This window comes from Orcinus orca, chromosome 2 (genome assembly GCF_937001465.1).
Source record: "Orcinus orca chromosome 2, mOrcOrc1.1, whole genome shotgun sequence".
Lineage (NCBI taxonomy): Eukaryota > Metazoa > Chordata > Mammalia > Artiodactyla > Delphinidae > Orcinus > Orcinus orca.
The window spans coordinates 137122225-137146484 of record NC_064560.1 but is presented as its reverse complement, the minus strand read 5'-3'; the positions used below and the strand labels follow the sequence as shown (position 1 = coordinate 137146484).

The window sequence follows — 24260 nt, the reverse complement described above, 5'->3', positions numbered from 1 at the left end:
ACCAGCAGGTCAGTCCTCCCCTGGAAACTGTACAGGGAAATGATGAAACAGCAGTACGTTGTAGATAACAGAAAATATATTACAAATGGTGGATTTGTTCCTTTGCTGCTAGAACAAGAACAGTTTTGGCCCTTCCTTCTCCTGTGATATCAGGAATATTCATGACTCGATGGAGCTTAGCATGGTTGTGAACTACTTTAGACAAACCTGGGGTAATGAATTTCAAAGATCAGGATCTCTCTCAGGACCCAAGTGCAGGAAATGCAAGTGGGGTTCACAGAAGCCTGAAGCCATGAACCAGGAACTAGAAAGTCCTTAACGTCCAGGAGAGCTGGTGTGTTAGTTCTTTTCTCTGGTGCTCTATGGCCCCCATCTTTGCTTCTCTGCTTGTACTCTTTATTTCTAGCCCTCTCTACCTTCCGTCCAGCTTTTGAGCGCACAGCTCAAGATGGCTACCCCACAGTGGCCATCTCAGCCTCAGTTTGAGTTCAACAGAGACTTGACTAACATTCTAGAATCCCTGTTTTCATCCCCCCTGAGAGAGGACCTGTCAACCTTGGGTGGGGATGGTTTGGGAGGGCATGTGGAATCATACATCACAAATACAGTTGCCAGGGCCCATGAGAGGTGCAGTTCTTAGAGCATGGGGTTTGGGGACTAGGCATCATACATGGTGTCTCTGCAATTAAAGTCTTAAAAATTTATCTGTGAATAAGGTATTTTAGGGCCTCCCTGGTGGCGCAGTGGTTAAGAATCCGCCTGCCAATGCAGGCGACACGGGTTCGAGCTCTGGTCCGGGAAGATCCCACATGCCGCGTAGCAACTAAGCCCACGCGCCGCATCTCCTGAAGCCCATACGCCGCATCTCCTGAAGCCCGCGTGCTCTAGAGCCTGTGCTCTGCAACAAGAGAAGCCACTGTAATGAGAAGCCTGCGCACCGCAACAAAGCGTAGCCCCCGCTCGCTGCAACTAGAGAAAGCCCGCGCACAGCAATGAAGACCCAGCGCAGCCAAAAATAAATAAATTAATTAAAAAAAAATAAGGTATTTTAGGGGGAGGAGGCACTGAGTTTGAAGCACTGGAACATCTTTCTATAAGGATGTGAGAATTCTTAATAAAAGGTTTTGTATTTTAGCTCTTGGAGGAAGGAAATAATTTACAGAGTACAGCCTCAGTGACAGTGAAGCAAGTTTCTCCGTAGGGTGAGTTTTCATAGTGTTCTTTGTCTATTTTGTTGAATGACACTTGGGAACAAAGAAAAGAAGGTGCATATGTGTGTTTCCTTTGTAATTTCTTTTGTTCAATTTTGGGGCACTGGCCACTCCACCACGACCTTGTCTGCTTGCAGTGAAGCGGGAAATCGGGGGTATCAATTTAATTTATTCATTCACAAATCATTAAATGCCTTGCACTGCGGTAGATCTGTACATGGATGGGAGAAAGGAGGTGGAAAGGGATGATAAAAGCACCTAAAGAAGTAAGCTGAAAATTGAGTGGCGTGAAATGGTTGTCACCAACTTTGTTTTCTCTTTTTCTGGTTAAACAGACCAGTTTTACACTGATTAGTCATTTTTGTTTCTCTTCTTTGGGCTTTGTCCAATTTCTCTGTTTACTTAACATGAAGTGACTAAAATAAGTGACCAAAACTATTAGGACTTTAATAATAAAGGTTTTTGGAGTTAGGGAGGTATCAGAAATTGCATTTGTCCAATTCCTCAATCATTCAGCAATTAGGTGGTTTTTGTATTTGGAGAAATGAGGTCTTGCATAGGTCCTTGAGGAGAGATTGGAGTAGGTCTTGGGCTTGAGCAAAGTGCTTTAATAGAGAAGGGGCTACCTTGGGTTGGGGTTGCTTCATAAGTCAGGTGGACTGGGAGACATGGTCGGTAGGTTAAGTCAGCTGCATCAGTGTCTTATTTGGGAATTTTTTTTTTTAAGGAAAAGAGGAAAGTTGCTCTACTTTATTAACTACTTTAAGCTAAAGAAAACTAGGGCTAGGATGTATGTAGCTTCTTAAAATCAATCATGGTTCTTTAATTTACCGGGAATATCTTAAAACAGTTGCTTATCTCATTTGTCCATCTGGCTCTTTTTTTGAAGAAATTAGAATATGTTCACCGTTTTCAGAATTATTTATGTGGAAAATAGGTGTTAAAATTCAGATGGCCAGTGGTTTATAATTTTTAAATATAATTCTGACTTAAAATTGATCAGCACCCATCCTTAGGTGGGAATTAAGTAGCCAATCTGTACCTTTGACTTGTGGGTATCATGAATTATTTCCCTTTCTGACCTTACTCAGCTCAAGCAAAATTTGTAAATTCTTCCCTGATTCCCAACTCTGGCTAGAAAATTTTCAGATTTTATAAATAACAAGCAGTCTTGGAGTTGCGTGTTACAATTCTACACTGAAAACGCACCGTGTCTGGGAGACTTCTCTGATGAGCTTAAAACTGGGGGTGGAGTTTAACCCATGATAAGCAGGTCGCATCTGAGAAGCATCCTAGCACTTGAGGATAAAGTTCAGAGGGCATCTCGCCTTTGGACCATGTTTGCTCAGTTTGGCAAGACCTCTGATTTTGACTCACCTTTGTGGCCTCCAGTAAATTAAATGACAGTTTGACCCATGTCTACTGAACACCAAGGAGCAGCTTGCAGGTTAGCACTACGGAGAAGGTTATTAACTCTTCGTTAATTATTATAGCTACAGACTTGATAATTCCTTTGTAGCAGCACTTTGTAGCTGTTAACTAATATTGCTCTAAGAAATGAGTGTCATTTTTCTCCAGTGTTTGTCAAATGCCCATGTTCTGACAGTAATGATAGTTCAGAGGTATTCTGCTGGGCAACTGCCAGGGGTGCCCAGTGGGTAGCTGAATCCAGAGACACTGGAATTGTAAATTCGACAGACAAATCATTTCATGATGCCAGACCGAGGAATTTGGCTTTGGCAGATTGCCAGGAGCCGTTGCTTTGGCTCAGATTCAGAACTATGTATCTGTTTGCCAGGCAAGATTAGTTAGCTTGGTTCTTTATACATAGAAATTTTCCCTCGATGATTTCAATCTTAAACCAATATGGCTCTTACCTTAATTTTGTATCTTCTTTTGATATTGATTTATAGGTGAGTCCCTATTCTTGTTTTTGGTGAGCTGGTAGTGACTGAGTGTCATATTTTTTACCCCCTGCCTCTGCCCAGTCCCAGCCTTACAGACCCTTGGGTTTGTAGCTGTGTAGTGCAGGCTTTCACATCTTGTGTTGGTTTCATTTGGTTCCTACTTACTGAGTGTCCTCCATGGTCAGTACAATGTTAATACCTCCTTAAATCAAACCAATTTTATTTTTATTTTTTATACTTTTTTTTTTTTTGCGGTACGCGGGCCTCTCACTGTTGTGGCCTCTCCCGTTGCGGAGCACAGGCTCCGGACGTGCAGGCTCAGCGGCCATGGCTCACGGACCCAGCCGCTCCGCGGCATGTGGGATCTTCCCGGACCGGGGCACGAACCCGTGTCCCCTGCATCGGCAGGCGGACTCTCAACCACTGCACCACCAGGGAAGCCCTTTATTTTTATACAATTTTTAAAGGTTACTTTCCATTTACAGTTACTACGAAATATTGGCTATATTCCCCATGTTGTACAATATGTCCTTGAACCTGTCTTACACCCAATAGTTTGTACCTCCTACTCCCCCACTCCCATTTTGGCCCTGCCCCCCTCCCCACTGGTGACCACTAGTTTGTTCTCTGTATCTGTGAGTCTGCTTTTGTTTTGTTATATTTGTCCATTTGTTGTATTTTTTAGATTTCACATACAAGTGATTCATACGGTATTTGTCTTTTTCCATCTGACTTATCTCACTTAGCATAATGCCCTCCAAGTCCATCCATGTTACTGCAAATGGCAAAATTTCGTTCATTGTTATGGCCGAGTAGTATTCCATTGTATATATACCACATCTTCTTTATCCATTCAGCTGTGGATGGACAGTTGGGTTGCTTCCATATATTGGCTGTTGTAAAGAATGCTGCTATGAACGTTGAGGTTCATGTATCTTTTCAAAGTAGTATTTTCATTTTCTTTGGACATATACCCAGGAGTGGAATTCCTGGGTCATATGTAGTTCTATTTTTAGTCAAACCAATTTTTCATTCTTTAGGAGATGCAATGATCACTGTTTCTCAAGTTCTGGAGTAAATGTACCTATCTCATACTAACTTTTATTTTTGTTTCCAAAATGAAGCCAAAATAATATCACCATATAAAAATAATTCCAAAATACAGAGATTCAAAGAATATGATAGTAGTCTTGATTATTTGCCAGTGGGAAGAAGACAAATGGAAAAACACAATTCCAGGTGGCAGTGACATCTAGTTTTGGTTCTCTTAGGGCAACTTGAAGTTGTTTTGAAGTATTCAGGATAATAGTCTTCTTTCTGAACATTGCTTGGAAGTAAAGAGACACTGTTTTAAACAGTCTGAACATTTGGGGGGAGCTTGCTCTGTGTTCTCCAGACAAATAGATCACAGATGCTGCCTGTGCCCCTCCCTCCACATCCCCTCCCAGTTCTACTTATCTGTCTAGTCAAACCTGAGGGACTATTACTTAGAAATCTCAATACCCCACACAAAGTTGGCCGTGAGTCTTGTTTTTTTTTTTTTTTTTGGATGGCTTCTTTCCTATTTATATTGTTTTGCAGTTTAATTTGTTTGGAGTAGGTAAACAAAACTGTTTTAAACGTTGAAGGTTCATTCAGGAACGTGCAATATTATTGCTCAAAATTTGGCTATTTTGTGCTGTTTTGGCTTTTTGAGGGTTTTTTTTAGGCTCCCTGTGGAACCTTAAGTTTTGTCTTTTTTTAAAAAACTAAATTTTGTTTCTCTTTCACAGTAGAAATCCTTGAGGAGGGAAGTATTTTAAAGATACCTACTTTAATCAGAAATCACCTGCCCTGGGCTTCCCTGGTGGCGCAGTGGTTGAGAGTCCGCCTGCCGACGCAGGGGACACGGGTTCGTGCCCCGGTCCGGGAAGATCCCACATGCCGCGGAGCGGCTGGGTCCGTGAACCATGGCCGCTGAACCTGCGCGTCCGGAGCCTGTGCTCCGCAACGGGAGAGGCCACAACAGTGAGAGGCCCGCGTACCGCAAAAAAAAAAAAAAAGAGAAATCACCTGCCCTTGGTTCTTGTTCTCCTTGTGATCCATTTTAATGAGCTTTGCCGGTGTTAAGCAGTGTAAAACCCAACGCTAATCAGTCTCCATGCTTAAAAAAACAAAACCAAAAACACACCCAACCGTGCTCTCTCCCCATTGTCCACCGTATATGCTGTGAATTTAGCGTGCCATTTAAGACCCTCCACGTCTGACCCCATCTGACCTTTCTACATTTAATCTCCCACTGACAGCCTTCCTTCCCTCCAGATCCCTGAAGTGCTGGAAACGGATTTGCCGGGCAAACCAAGCTTCCTCATTGTCTTCTCCTCAAAAATCCATCCTCCTGCCTTCTCCGTGAAGTTCCCTTCTGCTTCCTAGAACTCTGTGGGTGGCTCAACCCGGGCCACCCCAGTAGATTTATTTCTTTGCTGCTTACCCTGCCTGCCCCTCATGTACCTATAAATTCTTTGAAGGCAGAGACTATTAAGCTTGATATATATTTTTAGTGCCTCCAATAGTCCTTTACTGTTGACTTAATTTCATCTTTAAAAGGAACTTTGATTTTAAGGATGTCAGGGTGTCAAAAAAATAGCTATAAATATATATATATATATTTTTAGAAATTTCATGTAATGTCTGAAACATTTATATTAACGTATTTCCATACAAATAACCTAAAGAAAGTTTAGTATTTGTTGTTTTTTTTTGTTTGTTTGGTTGGTTTTTTATACTGCAGGTTCTTATTAGTCATCAATTTTATACACATCAGTGTACACATGTCAATCCCAGTCTCCCAATTCAGCACACCACCATCCCCACCCCACCGCGGTTTCCCCCCCTTGGTGTCCATACATTTGTTCTCTACATCTGTGTCTTAACTCCTGCCCTGCAAATCGGTTCATCTGTACCATTTTTCTAGGTTCCACATACATGCGTTAATATACGATAGTTGTTTTTCTCTTTCTGACTTACTTCACTCTGTATGACAGTGTCTAGATCCATCCACGTCTCAACAAATGACTCAATTTCGTTCCTTTTTATGGCTGAGTATATATATACCACATTCCGTTGTATATATGTACCACAACTTCTTCATCCATTCGTGCTATAAATATTTTGTTAGGCCAAAAAAGAAAAAAGAGAAAGAAAGGTTTTACAACTTCTTCCCTAATTTGGTGCTAAAGGGTTTAACTATTTTATTACATTAACAGGCTGTGAGGGACCATCTCAAAGGAGGGACTTTGGCTTTGTAAGGTTTTTTTTCTTAGTTCTGATACTCTATGCTTGGCCCTAGAAAGTACCAAGTCACATCAGATCCTGGCAGCTCATACTTAGAGGTCTGCCTCAGAGAAGCCCGGGACCATGAGGCTAGGACCCTGGCTTCTGGTCCTTGCTCAGACCCTGGCAGGCCGCATCTCAGGACCTTAATCTCCACTTCTTTAGGAACAAGGTCGATTTTTATTTTTGTATTTGAACTTAATTTGGTCAGTACCTTATTAGGCACTGGGGTGGACGTTTTACATTTTATTTTGTCTTACTGTGATCTTTGGCAAGTCAGTTCTCTGAGCCTCACTGTCATCTCTAACATGGGTCCAATAATATAAATCTACCTCCATATGATAAGGAATTCAATGAAAATTGAGACTATAATTTTATTTGAGAGGGCAAATAGGTGCTTTCAGTGCCTCTGATTGGATTCCTGAAGAAGAGATCTGACTCTATCCACAGTCACACACCCCAGCGCTGACAGGACAGTAATCCTCAACAATGCTGCAGAGTTGCACTTGGAATGTTTCCTGCCAGTTTCAGGAATCACGATGCAGAAGCTGTGCCAGAAACTGCCCTATAGGAATTCCTCTCACTTCCTGCTCTACCCACCACCGCCTGTTCTCCAAGTTAACTAGTGCAGGTGACTAATTCTAATTCCCCTTGACCTTTTATTATTTAGGGTGAGGCATTGCACGAAGACTCCTGCTTTGCCACAGCAGCAGCAGCAGCATCTGGGAACATGCTGTAAATGCATGTTCTTGAGCTTCTCCCCAAACCTAGTGAATCAGAAGCTCACAAGTCCTCCAGGCAATTCTCATACAGGCTGAAGTTTGAGAACCACAGAATAAAATGAATATGAGGAGGCTAAATGGGGATGGTGCTCTATCTTCTTAGAGTTTCTCTATCAGTGAGAAAATCGGCATTCGATCAGTTGATCAGATCTGAGCTGATTGATCGCTAAAACTAAAACATGCAAGTGTTTTTGTTTCATTTGGGAAATTTTTGAGAAAAACACATTAACATGTTAAGTACACACACACACACAACACACACAATTTTTCTATTATTTTTTTCCAATAAAAGTTAATTTTCCAGGGGCTTCCCTGCTGGCACAGTGGTTGAGAGTCCGCCTGCCGATGCAGGGGCCACAGGTTCGTGCCCTGGTCCGGGAAGATCCCACATGCCGTGGAGCCGCTGGACCCGTGAGCCATGGCCGCTGAGCCTGCGCGTCCGGAGCCTGTGCTCCGCAACGGGAGAGGCCACAGCAGTGAGAGGCCCGCGTACCGCAAAAAAAAAAAAAAAAAGTTAATTTTCCAGAACCAGAATTGGAGTATAATTTGGAACTGTTTCTCTCCAGTTGCGTTGAATGGAGGGGAACAATCTTTGTTAATATCTGCGCAGTATTGCTCCCCTGTATCCTACAGCCTGGCAAGGAGTGCAAGCTCAAGGCACCAGGGAGAACAAGAAAGCATCGTAGTGATTTGGGGTGAGAACAAACTGGAAAAGAGCAGATGATTCTGTCAGTATTGAGTATCTGTTATGCGCTCACTGAACACCACACAGAAGCCTAGGGTTGTTTCTGACCCTCTAGGGTAAGATGGCTGAGGTGTGGGACTCTTTGGGGAAGGAAAGCCGAAAACCGAATCCAGCTTGACTGTAATCAAAGGTTTTACTAGGTAGAGATTGGAGAGTAGCTGGCACTTGCCTTTTCCTACTTCTGCATGGAGGGCTTTGATTGCCCAGTTAATATCGTTTGAGCCTCTATTTGATAAGCCATGATAATCATCCGAGAATCCTTTGTTGTGTTATCTTGAAGGAAGACAATTTCATTCGTGGTCACTCTGGAAATAATTGCACCTGTTTTCAGTGAACAACTTTTTCCTGATATTTTAGAAGCAGTGTTTAGCAGTGGGAAGACCATGCTTAGTTCTATAATGTCCCGTTAAGTTACTTTTTGTCTCTCCCAGTTTCCACGTTCGTAAAATGGGGCTTCTCTTGGAGCCCCATCTTGAAGGGACATAGGTACAATTATATTCACCATCGCTGCCCCCTAGACTCAGAGCCAGGCAACTCCTTTATTTCTAGCCCCCTTGCTGCTCCCCAAAGTATTTTATACATTTCTCTCAGAAGAGCCTTTTACTTTTCATGTGTCTGAGTGGTCCTCTAGATATCACCCCTCCTGTAAGCCATAGTGGGTCTGTATCCAGCGTATTCTAATTCACTTGATATTAGAAAGTTCTGTACTCAGTGAATTCTAATTAATGTGGTAGTAGTGGAGTTAAGAGTCTCCTGAATAAGCTTTGCACCTGAGTGAGGAAAATTTGTCTCATCCCTGGGATTCCTTGGAGTTTACCAGGTGCCTTCCCAAGGGAAATACACTTTTGTATTTCCTTTCAAGTTTTTTTTTAATTGGTCATTTGCTTTCTGACTTTGAAAAAGTCTGAAAACCTTGGCTGGTGTTCACCTGAGCGAAAAGGAAAGGTCCTGGAGAGGCTGACTTCCTTCCACGGACCCCGAGGTAAGGGGAAGAGCAGCCTGGGGAGAAGACGGATCACTGACCAACTGCATCCCAGTCAGATATGGGGCTACAGAGCTAAGAGTTGGCTTGAGTTTGTCCTGCAGTGGGAATAACCAATCAAAGGCAACTTGGACAACTAGTGTTTCGCTGCAGGACTGAGTCAGTTTCCTTTGCTCTCGGCTTTTGTTGAAATACAACCCCACCTGCACCCTACCCCCTACCCCCTTGACTGCCCTGGAGCTTTTAGTTCACAGACTCAACACCAAGGACACTCTATTTTTCTTTCTTTCTTTTTGCATTTTGTGATTTTCTATCATTATGGCAAGGGTGATAGGTGAGGGTGAGAAGAAGTCAAATACTTCAAGAAGAACCGAAGATCTTAGTTCTCTCAAAACAGAGGTGAACCGGTTAATGTTAGACAAAGGATAAGCTGCGCGGGTAAAGCGTGAGGTCACTCTGCGGCCAGGCTAACTGGCTTTGAAAAGGCCGGTTACCTAAACTCCTCGTGCCTCGGTTTCTTCATTTGTAAAATGGAGATAATAATGGTTCCTGCCTCATGGAGCTGTTATGAATATTGAATGAGGTAATATTTGGGAGGCACATAGAACAGTGTCAGGCACGTACACATGTTTGTTCAGTAAATAAATGTGCCTCCCGAGTTTCATGAGTTCTAGTTCTGACTTGCTGTGTGTCATTCCTTTCGTTCAGCAGATATATTTTTCTAAGTGCTGAAATCCAAATGTGAATATAAGATCTGGTTTCCTAGAAAGTTCTTTAACTTTTTCTTTTTCCAACATAGTTACCTTGTCCCACGTTAAGACTCTTCAGAGCGACTGGGAATTGCAAGTAAAGTGTTTCCTGGTTTCTCTTAAGAACGTTGCTTCAAGGCATTTTTCTTGACATGTTTTGATTGGTAACTATATATTTTTGTATATTACTCAATAAAATCTTGTCTTACCAACTGTATTTAAGTTATCATGGCTTCCCTCAAGTATTTTAGGATTCATTCCAGATGAGAATTTAAAGCCGACCATATTTAATTCTCTGACAATCCTGTGGTCACAGACATTCTTTTTTTCTATTCGGCTCAAGCCTTTAGAGAGCTCCATGTAAAGTTTTATTTACTGATAAGTCTGTTTCTCACATCAAAGGAAGTTAAACGTCCCTACCCCCATATTGCCTTAAGGATTACTCTTGAATTTGTTTTTCTATAGGAATAAGGTAACTTCTAGGTCAATATGATAACTTCCAGGGTTAATGACTTCTACCGAAGACTTGTGGGCAGGGTGACTCAGGGCAGGTGACCGCTGCTCACCTTCCCCTTAACCCGGAAATTAAATGAGAGAATATGTGTAAATTGCCACCTGAAATGCTCCCTGGCTTCATGGGTCTTCCGGAAATGGCAGTTGTTAACGATTTGAGGAAAGGCAGCGGAATGGATACGGTTAAATGCCTGTGTTAATGTTCCCAACCCAGGGCCTGGCTGACTTCTGCGGATTTCATAATTGCAAGGAAGCCCTTACTGAGTACATTTCTCTGGTGACTGGGGTAGTGATGGGGGAGGGCTTTCCCGTGCCGGTTCCCTCCGCGGGCTGCCGGGCTGTGTGCTCGGGTGTGGGCTGGCTGCCACCCTCACGCAGCGCACGTAGCCCTGTCACTCAGCCGTCACCCCGCTGGCCGGGAGCCAGGCCTCTGCGGGAAGCGCCGCCTTCCCAAACCCAAACAGCCTGTATTGCTGTGTCGATGTTCCGGGGCCTGTTTACTGTGCTTAATTGCAGGACTCTGCTTGAATCCCCTCCAAGGAGAGGAATTAAGCAGAATTCGAATAGGAGTGACAATAGTCTCTTAAATTCCTGGCCTCTGAGAGTTTCAGTGGCTTCTGGGGAAGGGTGATTCATTCAAGTTCAGGGTGATTTACTCAGGTTCATGCACGAAGTACAGGATCCCCTGAAATAGAATCTTGATCTCCTTCAGTTAGACCTTCCAAGGCCGTGAATCCTTTGTGACCTTATGCATGCGTGTGTGTGTGTGTGTGTGTGTGTGTGTGTGTGTGTGTGCATCTATGCATATTTCTGAGAGTGGGTGTGGGAGCCCAGCTCTTTAATGTAAGAATCTCAAGGAGCTAAGAGAACTGAGTAGAAGGTTTCAGAGTCTTGATAGTTGTTGATAGTTGGTTGAATGATCCCAAAGTTAGGATCAAGTTCATAGTAAAGAGGGGCATTGATGAAAAAGGTCTCCCCGAGGACAGGTTTTCAGGTGAATATGGTAAATTCTCTGCCCTTCTAGGCAGGATGCTCTTGCCTGATCAGGAGGAACCAGCAGGCCTACTTCACCAGAGCAACTGAGAGTTGCTTATATCAATAACTTCTGATTTTTCATTTTCAGAATTACTGAAGCTCCTGCATTTCAGCAAAGTTCAGGTATGGGGGCATAATGATTATTGCTCTAAATTGGAGGTGAGGTTATATGTGGCAGAGTTCTGGGTACGTGGGTTCAGGGAGAGGAATTTTTAGTGTGGATTTAGGGCACACGAGGAAGGCAGAAGTTCCCAGGATAGAAACAGACTAGTAGAAGACATTTTAGTGAAAAACTTGGGGTTCGTTTTCAAGATTACTTACCTGATGGATATTAACTGTCTGATGTTCTGAATCTTCTGAATTGTGTGGTCAGATGCTGAAACTTTGGGAAGGGGAACGTAGTAGCTGGACACAGCTGTTGCTATTGCCCACCAAAAGCATATTTCCCATTTCTCCCTCATTTCGTTACATCAGTCTTTAACTAGGGCACTAGGAGGAAGGAGCTAGCTAGGCTTGCTCTTAACTAACAAGACAGATAACAAGCAAGATGCCAAGATAACTAGTGACAGTTTGCACACTTGTTTCCTTAAAGTGCCTACATTATCTCCAGCTAATTTCTTTATGCCAATCTAGATGACATGAGAATGAATATAAAGACTCTAAAGCACTTTTTCTGCTTATGAGCTGTTCATCATCACACTGAGAGCTTGCTTTTTTGTAAGAGGCTGGCCGCAAGGTGAACTCTTGTTTAGTGACATTTTCTTGAAACTGTTGAAGAAAGCTTTGCATAGTTGCAACTATGTTGTAAAGATGCGTTGTAAATATTGTAGGAATTTAAGTGATTTAGGTAATATATATATATTTTTTTTAATTTTTATTGAAATATAGTTGATTTACAATATTATATTAGTTTCAGGTGTACAGCAAAGTGATTCCCTTACACACACATACACACACACACATATTCTTTTTTAGATTCTCTTCCATTATAGGTTCTTACAAGATATTGAGTAGAGTTCCCTGTGCTATGCAGTGCGTGCTTGTTGGTTATCTATTTTATATATAGTCGTGTGTATATTTTAATCCTAAACTCCTAATTTATCCCCCACCCCTTCCCCTTTGGTAACCATAAGTGTGTTTTCTATGTCTATGAGTCTATCTCTGTTTGGTAAATAAGTTCATTCGTATCATTTTTTAAGATTCCACATGTAAGTGATATCATATGATTTTTGTCCGATTTAGGTAATATAAACTGGACCCATTTCTGACCAGAAAACTTCAGCTTTTACATTTGCTTAGCTGTTTTTCCAAGCTAAACAAGGTGCATGGCCTTGTGTATTTCTTCTCAAGTCTTTACACATCTAATACTCTATGTGGTTAGTGTCTTATGGTAAAGAGAGGAGGGATCCTGGGCCCCCATTGCTATATCCAGAGCGGACATGGGGGAAGGACTTGAGGGGAGAGAGGTTTGGCAGAGGCCTGTGCAATGTGGATGGCACTGAAGGATGAAGGATACATCTGAGCCTGGTAAAGAGAAATGGGGAAGGTGCCTCCTTGTAGCTCAGGAAGTAACACAGAGTAGCTTGATCTCTTGGGAGAGCCTCAGACAGTGATCTCAAAATCCAGCCTGATATGTTTTCTTGTGGCCCTGATTTAACAATTGGGATAAAAAATATACAGGAGAGTTTACATACAAATCCGGTTCAGTTCCCTGCTACTGTCCTAAAATCTGAAGATTTTGTAACACCGGCCCCTCATTGCCAAGGTTAGAAAAGTCTCTAGTTGTAGTTAGCATAGTATACACTCTAGAGTTTTGACACATATATACCTGGTTGGCTTCAATTTTTTATGTTACTTGCAAGTGCCACAGGCTATATGAGTTTGCCAGCCCTGGGTTCGAAGCTACAAAGCACTTAGGTAGGATCGGATCCCTGAAGGGGAGACATTCTGAAGCCCCAGTGGAGGGGAAGACAAAAACATGCACATCATCAGTTTTAAAAATAGCTGACATTAAGCAGCATTTAGTGTGTGCCAGGCCTTGCACTGTTTTACATGGATTGTCACCGTCAATCCTCATAAACCCATTTTTCAGATGAGAAAACTGAGGTGTGAAGAGGTTAAGTACAGGTTATTCTGTGTTTAGGTTACATTTTATTAAAATATGCTTTGCTAGGGACCGTTCTTAATTCAAAACAAATCCTTACCAAGAGTGGCTGGTATTTCTGCTTCACAGTTAGAGGGGCCTAGCATTTGGCCGTGGACCAAAATACCAGTTTAAAGGTCACTCAGCCTGGCAACTTTGAAGTTATGCTATTCTTGACAAATTTTTAAAAATGGGTTCATATTTATTGCAAATTTGGTAAGTAAAATAAGACTTGATTACTATTTTAATTTTCTGAGTTAAACTTTATGTAAAACGTCACTCTCTTTTTTAAGATCAAGTCATACTAGTGACTGACGCTGAAATCATGAGTGATGTAAAATACGTTTCTATGAAACATCTGTGTTGTTGATTGTTTTTAGAGAAGTGGTGAATCTGAGTGGAGGCTGGGATGGGACAGATGTGTCCCCTTCCCACCCATGAATGACAGTGGAGGTCAATGATGCCAGTTTTTTGAAATGGTGTATATATGCGATCAAACTTATTTCAATTAAGAACATTCTGTTTAGGCACTGGGATGGAAATCCTGGACTTTCCTTTTTCAACTTTACCTTTGGGATTGATGAGATATGGCTTTTTATGAAGCCAACTCAGTAATACCCCTTAATAGAAACTGTTTTCTTTTCCACCTGTGGCATTTGGGGAGCAGATTTTGTTACTTGGGTTTGGCTGTCAAAGTTCTATATGTCTGGGGCTTCCCGGGTGGCGCAGTGGTTGAGAGTCCGCCTGCCGATGCAGGGGACATGGGTTCGTGCCCCGGTCCGGGAAGATCCCACGTGCCGCGGAGCGGCTGGGCCCGTGAGCCATGGCCGCTGAGCCTGCGCATCCGGAGCCTGTGCTCTGCAACGGGAGAGGCCACAACAGTGAGAGGCCCGCGTACCACACACACACACACACACAAAAAAGTTCTATAGGTCTGTGTACATTTTCAAAGAATCCTTACACATTTACTGCCTGAACGTGGCCGCCTAGGTATCCAGAGCACGTATCTCTGGTCTAGAGCCAGTTTGGGAGCCTGGGAGGGGTTCACCCCTCTCCACTCATTTTCTTTTGCTACAGAGCTATGGAGAAGCCTCTGGGCATGGTGCAGGGGGTGGGGGGTGTCCACGATGGGGCCGTAGGAAGGGATGGTGAATACATAAGGGGACATGTGGATTTATCTGCCCATCCAAGAATAGAAGTATAGGACTAAATTGTATGTGCTATTGCAGGTCACACTAACATGTTATTAAACTTGTATAAATTTCAAATATTAATCTAGTCCGCAAGTTCTGGCAAATAAAAAGTCGGCGATAAGTGAGACTTCCTCCTGATGGGTGTCGGTGTTATTGCGCAGCGTGTTTGTCACGTGATCATTGAAGTACTCTGGTGATGTTCTTATTGTCCTGGAGCGTTCTCCTCCTCTGTACACTCTAACTCCCTTGCTGGCTTGATGAGGTTTGGATAGCAGCTCTGCAGAACTAACTGATCAGTTTCCGGGGTTTGTTTCTGCCCCGTGCATGATTTGGCATAGAAACGCATGACGTTATTGAAGTGAGCCTTGCTTCTCAGCGCATCCTTAGCCTCCTGGTTTTAGACTGTGTCAAAACCCAACAGATACTGGGAATGTGCCCAAGCCAAGACCCATCTCCTGTGGCTCTTGTCCAGAAAACACTGATAAAATTGGCCTGTGTAGTTTCAACAGGCCCACTGAGGCTCACAATGATTTGCTTGCATTGTTTTGAGCTTGATGCTATGGTTTCAGGAACCAGGAGAGAAGGTGAAGATTCACTCTGGCCAGAAAAATTCTCTCTATTTCTCTCCCTTAAGCAATCTGATACTTTGCTGACACTTAGGAGTTTTGTCCTAATGATAAGTCCCCTGGAATGTGCTAGCTCCTTCTCTACAGGTGGGTTTTATAGATGCAACAGTACATACAAAAGGATGTACTTTTTTGAGTTTGTATCTCTTTTTATCAGTATTTGCTCTAAGCTGAGTCCTGAGGCAGTTAAGCACTTCCGAATGCCCTGAAGAACTCTGTTGCTGCTTCTGGCGTTGATGCTTAGATAGAGTCTGAGATCTTCTTGGACCATCAGAGGCTGGGTAACCCAAGCCATTTTTTACAGGAAAGAAACCAAGCCTGGGATCACATGATTAGTTGTAGAGTAAATTAGATGGCAGACGTCCAGACCACTGACCTTTTCCTTAGAGTAAAGCTGTTTAAGAATATAAGATTATGTAGCATTTTCTTTGAATTGTATTTTATTTATTTTTTGTACAGCAGGTTCTTATTAGTTATCTATTTTATGCATTTTAGTGTATACATGTCAATCCCAATCTCCCAATTCATCCCACCACCACCACCTCCCCCCGCCACTTTCCCCCCTTGGTGCCCATACGTTTGTTCTCTACATCTGTGTCTCTGTTTCTGCCCGATTATGTAGCACTGATGGAGTACTTTTTCTTCTTTTCAGAGCTTCACAGTGGGGAGAGGCTGAGTTGGTAGGGAATTCAGCCTATAATTGTTTGTGGCTTAAGTGACTTTCATTATTGGCTCAGTGGTGGCTCTTATAATCCTAATAGCTGCTTCCAGGGATGGGTAATTCCCTAGTCATTATAGGCGACTTCATTTATCTCTTCTTCCCCAGCTAGACTCATCATTTCTGTCTGCTACCAATCACCTTTCCCCAAGCCATCCTTTGCTTGGTGGTACCAACATTTGTTAAATCTCGACTGGAGTAGCCTCAGAATTCCACCTCTGAAAGCTGTTCAAGCTCACAGCCTAACTTCAGCTCTAAGATGACATTGCATTGACATTTTAGACATTCAAAGGCAGGATATGGGGATTGCTAGCTGCATAGGGATATAATGCTTGAGAGATATGGTGATTTAAGCCTTAAGATCCACGTAAAGCCAAGTTACTATTCAGCCTTATTTTTGTTCTAGTATGCAAGAAGCCTTTCAAGTACATGCCTAGCTCATGTCTTCGTGTTACCACTGGGAGTGACTTGGCACCCATGGTTTTGAAGCTGATTCATTGAGCCACTAGTGTTATTAGTTTGGACTCTACCTGACTGGTTGTTTTACCAGTGAAACAGTCTTGCCATTTATGAAGGAAAATGTGAACTGGATCGCTACATGTATGTTTGAAGATATGCTTTAAAATGACAAAAATCTCTATTGATCTAGGCAGAAAGTAAACTTACTGTTTAGAGGAAAGAGCTGTTTGCTATTCATTCATTTATCAAATTTTAAAACAAAACAAAACACAAAAAGGGAATTCCCTGGCGGTCCAGTGGTTAGGACTCCGCGCTGTCGCTGCTGAGGGCCTGGGTTCAATCCCTGGTTGGGGAATTAAGATCCCACAAGCCCCGCGGTACTCCCCTCCCCTCCAAGAAAAAAATCAAATTTAATCAGATACCTTCTGTGCGTCAGGAACTGTTCTAGACACTAAGAATACATCAGCAAACAAAACAGAAAAAATATCCTTTTTCTCATCTTGTGTTGACAATATCTTCCCTGCATGTATCTCATCCCTACAAAGATATTTTAGAAATAAGGCAGTGTCCTGTGAAAAGAACTGGCTTTTTACACTTTGTCTAATTTTTTCTACTCTTTGCTATAAATTTTCCAGGGAACAATTAGAGATTTGTTACCCTCTTCATAGTAATTCCCTAATAGTAGTTGTTAGTAGGATTTTTAGTTTGGCTTCCTGCTTTATTTCTCCACCTGACTGATACAGGTAGCGCTTGGGCAAAAGGAAGAGAATTTCAGGTTATCATTTAATTTGAAAATTGTCAGGAGGAAGAAGACAAGCATTGAAAAATGCATTAAGATGTGTCTGTGGCTTTTTCTGTGAACTGGATCTGACTATCATCTATGCTGACAAGTCGGGACACAGCTTCCATTGGCCCTCCCCTCTTCTTTCTATCCTAAGCATTTTATTGAACAAGCCTAACCTTTTTCTCCTTCGTCATTGGTTCCTGTCTCTTTGTAAATGCAAGTATCTTTAGCCATTGATTCAGTGATTCAGGGGCACTTGTCAATAATGCATAATCCCTAAATTCCAAACCTAATGATTATGATTTTGTGGCTCTAGGGTGGGAACCCAGAACCTGCTTTTTCAAAAAGAAAGATTGAAGAAAGGCGGGGCATCCTAATGACAACCATAGATACTGTCCAAAATGTTCTAGAATTGTGGGAATATTGTTGAACTACTTTCCACTGGGCTGAGCCATAAGGTATAACTTGGCCGTTAATCACATACGCTGAAGAGTCCAAATTCATGTACTGTACGTGAAGTGAAGAAGCCAACAGTCAACTATGTCATGTGGCACCCAAGGAGACTGTGTTACTCAGCTGTTCACTAGTGGGAGAAGATTGGTTCAGCTTTGTTAACCAGCTTCCCTGGGATTTCTCCATAGGCGATGGTGGCTTGCTACCCAGGAAATGGAACAGGTTATGTTCGACATGTGGACAACCCCAGCGGTGACGGCCGCTGCATCACCTGCATCTACTATCTGAACAAGAACTGGGATGCCAAGGTACTTGGAATAATGGGAGTAGAGTGAGGGGTTAGGAACTATAGGAAAAGAATTCAGATGACTTAGAGGAAAGTTTGTAGTTCATAATCCCCACTGATGAATCCTTTCTATTTCATATTTTTTCTTTTTTCCTCTTACGGTGTTAGTACTAAAGTGGATGAGATGAAAATAATAGATATGAAGTTAATTTGATGGGAGTGGGTGGGTAGGGCCATTATTAGGTTATAGGTTATAATTTGATGGTTGATGAAGAGAAAATAATTTATAATTTTAGGAATGGGGATCAATTTCTTTAGTCTAATCCAGAGCTGATAGGATTCTTGAGTCTCAATGTGGAATAAGATACATACTTTTCCCTGCCAGGAGCAACACAGAGAATTTCACAAAAATAGAACTGTAGGATATTAAACTATCCCCAAGTGAGGTTTCCCACACAGTCCTCCCTCTTGGAGTAAAATGTCTCCCTGGTGGCCTCTTGCCATGGTTTACTATGGTTTGTGAATGCCAAAGGTTTCATGGCTTATTTTTATATTTTTGAACATATATATAGATAGAGATATGAAGTCTGGTTCCACACTGACAAACATTTGTCTGGAATATGTATGCTTTCTGAAAGCTGGGGATGATTTAGGAGTCTGAGAAGTTGGAGGACTTTTCAGGCTTATTTGGCTTTTGAACCTTCTGCATCTCCTTTCACTATTCATTAGGCCAGATACTTGCTGTCATAAAGCAAGGATATTTTATCTGGGGTCAGAAAAACTAAGCCTGGGAAACCAGTGAATTAGTGACAAGGTTTGTGTCGGCTCCCTATTGGTAACGTGACTGAAATATATCCCTTAGTTGTCCTTTGAAATCTTGAAAGGTAGCGTTATAGGCAAGAGGGTAAAGTTGTCAGATCAGTGATGATAAATCACAAAGTATGAAATCATTCAAAAAATAGTTGAGTGCCTGTTAGCGCCGGGCATTGTGCTGTGAGGAAACGTCGACCTGTGAGGTCTGAATTCTACCTTGACGTGGTTATTCTAGTAGGACAGCTTGGGTGTACATGTAAAAAAAAGTAATTCAAGGAAGAGAGTGATATATGTCATGAAAGATAAGGTCGTCTGAGAGTTCAGAAAAAAGAGCATGTAACTTCCAACTGATGAAATCGGATAGGAGATAGGGGAGCTCAAAAGAAAGCTGTAAATTCTAATTGAAGGGGAGGTTATTGTGTGGTCCCTATCCTAGGGAGCTGTTAATATTAGACTGAACTCTATGAAATTGCTGGGGGGAGGGGCGGGAGTGGGTTATAGGTCAGAAACAGTCGAATATTGGCAATTCTGTATGGTTTAACCTAGTAGTACTCCATGTTGTATCCATGGACTCCGTGATTATGAGGGTGGGAAGGCTTCATTTGGTGGGAAGTGAATAAGGAGATATGTCTAGCCAAATTTGAAATAACATTTAATACAAAGGATGAGGCTGAAGTAAAAATTTGGGAGTAACATGCGCTTGGAGTGGCGGCTGGAAGATGGCTTTGTTTCTAGATGAGGCTGACGTATCATTGATAATGACTATGTGTGAGGCAATAATCTCCCTTCTTTGTGGCCCTCAGCTACATGGTGGGGTCCTGCGGATATTTCCAGAAGGGAAATCGTTCATAGCGGATGTGGAGCCCATTTTTGACAGACTCTTGTTCTTCTGGTCAGACCGCAGGAACCCACATGAAGTCCAGCCTTCCTATGCAACCAGGTAACGGCCAGGGCCACGATTCCTCTTGAGAAGCTCCGTGTACAAACGCCCAGAGAATTCTCTAAACTTGTGTTCTATGCAGATGAGGGACCAACCACCCCCCAAAGCTCCTAGCAAACCTGTTTGAAGTCAATAAAAATTAAAGGAGAAATTTGGGGTTCTCTAGTACACAAACCTAACATCAGTTTGAACTATTAACAAATTGTTTTCCATTAGGTGAGCATCTTGGATTCCGAATTTCCCAGAGCATTTTTCTCTTCTCTCCTTTCTTCCCCCTACCCCCTTTAAAAAAAAAAACCTAACGTTGAACCACCCCTGGAGAATGTTGGCTGCCACATAACAGGAATTCTGTCTGGTTAGCTCTGGATGAGTTTACAAGTTGACAGTTGCAAGCAGAGAAAGAACCTCGAGAAGAGAAAGAGGAATTTGTAACACAACATTGTAAATCAACTCTACTCCGATACAAATTTAAAAGAAAAAAAAAAAAAGAAAGAGGAATTTGTTCTGATTTCTTTTCCTTTTTACCCTTTCCTGAGCTTAAAATTAGATTGGGCTTACTATACCCATCATGTCCCAACAATTGGATTTTTCAGACTTCTTTCTTTAGATCATGCATGGGGAGATTTTCAGAGTAACTGAACAATTTAGTATTGTTTACTATTAATCTGAAAACCCTTGATGTAATCTTAATTTCAGATTCTGCCTCTCATTTGCCTTTGTTTTATGGCCAAAGCAGGTGGTATTGGAGCTCTGTGGGGTGCAGCCTGAATTGGGAATAGCAGTTGGGCGCAGGGAGGAGAGAGGTTGGGTAGAAAGGTAATGCCTAAACCTTAACAAGACTGATTACATCAAAATCACAGGTGTTAACAGCTTAAGGTTTATGTGGCCCCTTCCAGAAATCACAGATCTGAGCCCCACATAGAGTTGCGTATGAAATACCAAATTGGGATGTGCCCTGGGTGAGCAGGTAACTGATTCTACCAGCAAAGCCTGCTTGTGGCTTCTTTAATGTTGTACAATAATTGGACCCTGTCATTTGTGCAGAATTCCCTCGTTCTTCCTAAGTTCCTTTATGACCAGGGTCACAGGGGAAACATTAGCACATGCTGATGGGAAGCCTTTGGAAAAAGTCAGGTGCTATAGAAATTCCATTAACTAGTAATAATAATAAAATGCAACTTTTTGAAAACTCATGCATGAAATTACTCCTATTATAGTCTGTCCCATAGATGGGACGCAGTAGAAAGCTTGAGGCCATTGCATCGTTGCCTCAATGTCCAAAACTAAAGAAAAAAGCCAGGAGTTTTACGTGTCCCGTCATTTGATAAGTTATTCTTCAAAGCTTCACTCCTTTGTGCTCTCCCCATCAACTTAGGTCTCTCAGTCTTTAGCAGAATGACTCCCTTCTAGCCCTTTCTGTGTAGATCATCTTAACCTGTTACATTATTTGTCAAATTTCCTTTCCTGCCTGCTAGAGCCTGAGCTCCTTGAGTAAGAGGCTGATGTATTCACATGACCATTTGAATTCCTATCGCCCAGGATAATGCCTGGAGCATACATGGAATTCCTTAAATGTTTTATTACATTTAAATAGACTTGAAACCAGAGAAGTTTATTTTAAATTAAAATTGGGATGGACCTCTGATAATAGGACAAGTTTTAAATGTTGGCTTTACAAATGACTGTTATGTGAAATTTATAGTATTTATTTTTGGTAGTATTTTTAAACCTCTTTTCTAATATCTACTTATCTTTCACAGATACGCCATGACTGTTTGGTACTTTGATGCTGAAGAAAGGGCAGAAGCCAAAAAGAAATTCAGGAATTTAACTAGTATGTGTTTGATAATTTTCTGTGACTTTTGACTAAGTCAATCCTTGACTTTTATTCGAGATTTTTATGTATATTCTAATATACTCTGTTCAGTCTCAGCCGTATATATATGCAGGACTGCATATATATATATATGATGACAGCCTGGTGGACTTAATTCTGAAACCCTGGCCTTAGCTCTTCTGGAAAAATCAGAAAAAATGCAAAGGACATCCCCTGTGACTGTCACTGATTGTGTGACAGTTTATAATAGATGGGAAACAGTTAACTTTTGATCATTAATGTTTGTCCGTCAAACATAACGTTAAATTTTGCCCATGATTTTGGCACATTGGAAAGGAAATACAGTGGATCCCAACAACGATGGTTAATTTGTTATATTGGTACGGGACTGTGACTCTCATTAAAAAAACTGGGCTCATGTAATATAAACTGAATATGACGTAAGGTCATTCCTGTCCCCTCCAACCAGTATTGTAAAGCAGCATTTCCGAAAATACATTGTATTGAAAGCCAAGTTAGTTTGCGGGAATTCCTGGTCCCCAAATGTGGGAAATGTTACATACTGTATCTCTTTCTTGAAGAGTCACAGTGCTTGTGGGCATATTAATCAAGAAAAATTAATCTAAGAAATCTTAAAGATGTATGTAACATTGCCTAACCCATGATCCATTTGGACTGTCTACCTAGCAAATCCCAAAGAAAACACATTTTGCTAAGCCCTGTCAGGAGGCACTCTGCTCAACTTTGTTCTGTAAGATGGGAAGCATTTGCTGGAGGCTTTTGGGGTGACGTTTGTGACATGAAAGTCATCAGATCTGGTTCCTTACCCTCTTCATTTTCTTTTCTCTTCCCAACCCAGGGAAAACTGAACCTGCCCTCACTGAGGACTGACCCTGATCTGAAATCCGCTGGCCTCATTCATTTTAGTAACAGTTCCTGAATTCACTTTTAAGAGTTGAGATCCAAAGAAGGCCACTTCTTTAGTGACTCGGTGATGAGAACCCCCCTATTGCTTGCATCATTCACATCCCTGTCTTGCGTACGGTACTTTGTGTTTTCTTGCCAAGACTCCATCTACCTTCAGACACTCTCTTTGCCAGATGAACTCATTTGCTAACTCCAGAAATACCTGCAGACGACCTAGCTGGCCAGCGGTTTCATTGTCAGATTTGGTAATCCTGGGTATCAAAGCAAGAACCTGGAAGCACAGGCGAGGGACTGAATCTTACTTGCACTTTATGTACACTTCCTGATTTGAAAGGAGGAGGTTTGCAAAGAAGTTAGACGGTGACAGATGCCACAGAGAGGCATCACTGAAGCCTTAACAGCAGGAAACAGAAATTTGTGTCATCTGAACAATTTCCAGATGTTTTTAATCCAGGGCTGTTGGGGTTTCTGGAGGATTATCACAACCTAATGACGTTATTACCTCTAGAAAGGGCTGCTGTCATAGTCATCAATTTCTAAATATCCTGTGGGCGGACACTCCTTTTTCCTGGTCCTGCAAACTGGACTTGCTGCCTCTGCCCCATTTTGCTGAAAATATGACTTTCTGATCAAAGATGACACCACCATTTATTTTCTATTTTCACTTCTGACTTAGAGAACCTAATTCATTCATTGTTCTGGTTGCTTTGTTGAAATGAAATCTGAATTTAAATCAAGGGGAAAAAATCTTCCTGGTAGTTTAGAGCCAACAGCCTCTGATAATGGTGTCAAAAGACCTGGGTCTACTGATATACAATAAACGTGTGCATCTTGAATGATTTAAGATTGGAGATGGAGTTGGAAATGTGGGCATTCCTGTTTTTCAGTTTTCCTTTCTAATGAGCTCACCCTTCTTCTTTAACAAAATAAGAAAATCACAAAAACTAGGGCACTGTATTTTAAAAAGGAAATGGAAATAAAACAAAAAATCCTGAAAAGCTGCTTGAGTTCTTCCACATTTTCTGACCCTAGTAGCCTCTTTTCAACAGATTTGACTTCAGATCCACTGTGGTTGGCAGTGTGGCCAGAATCATGGAATTTGCTAGAACTGTGGGAAGCTCTGCTCCTACAGTAAGCACAGATTCCGCTGCCTCAAGAACTCTCTATTGAGCTCCTGTTTTATGCAAGTTACTTTTCTTAGTTTTCAACTCCATTTTCATATTTTTTAAATCCCTGTAATTTCTTGTTTGAAAATCCCATGAACATAAGGGGCCAGAAATATTTTCTTTGGTCACTGACAGATACATAGACTTTCCAGGAAAGAAGCATATTTTTGTGTGTGTGTCTGGTTTGGAAAATTTCCAGATAAGACTTGTCTTCATTCTCACGACTGCTCTGTTTTTTTTCTATAGTACTCATCACCTCCTAACTTACTGTGTAATTTACTTATTTATTATGTTCATTGTCTGGTATCCTTCCTCTAGAGTGTAAGCACAATGAAGACAGGGATTTTTGTATGTTTTTAATCAATGGAATGTATTCCCAGCACCTAAAATAGTGCCTGGCACATAGTAAGGGCTCAGTAAATACTTGTTGAATAAACTCACTCTCCTGCTGTAGCATTTTTTTTGGTTTTTTTTGTTTTTTTTGTTTTTTTTTTTTTGCGGTACGCGGGCCTCTCACTGTTGTGGCCTTTCCTGTTGCGGAGCACAGGCTACGGACTCGCAGGCTCAGCGGCCATGGCTCACGGGCCTAGCTGCTCCGCGGCATGTGGGATCTTCCCGGACCGGGGCACAAACCCGTGTCCCCTGCATCGGCAGACGGACTCTCAACCACTGCACCACC

The 24260-nt window shown here is 41.9% G+C and overlaps 1 protein-coding gene across 1 annotated transcript in view; it reads left to right on the top strand.

Annotated features, from left to right (window-relative positions):
* The window catches only part of EGLN3 (egl-9 family hypoxia inducible factor 3), a 28387-nt gene extending 4353 nt beyond the window's left edge, over positions 1–24034 (top strand). Inside the window, exons 2-5 of the mRNA XM_004285704.4 lie at positions 17801–17920; positions 19515–19651; positions 21412–21485; positions 22348–24034. Of these exons, the coding sequence (XP_004285752.1) occupies positions 17801–17920; positions 19515–19651; positions 21412–21485; positions 22348–22379 (363 nt within the window). The 3' untranslated portion in view covers positions 22380–24034. The remainder of the gene's footprint in view (positions 1–17800; positions 17921–19514; positions 19652–21411; positions 21486–22347) is intronic.
* The last annotated feature ends 226 nt before the right edge of the window (positions 24035–24260 follow it).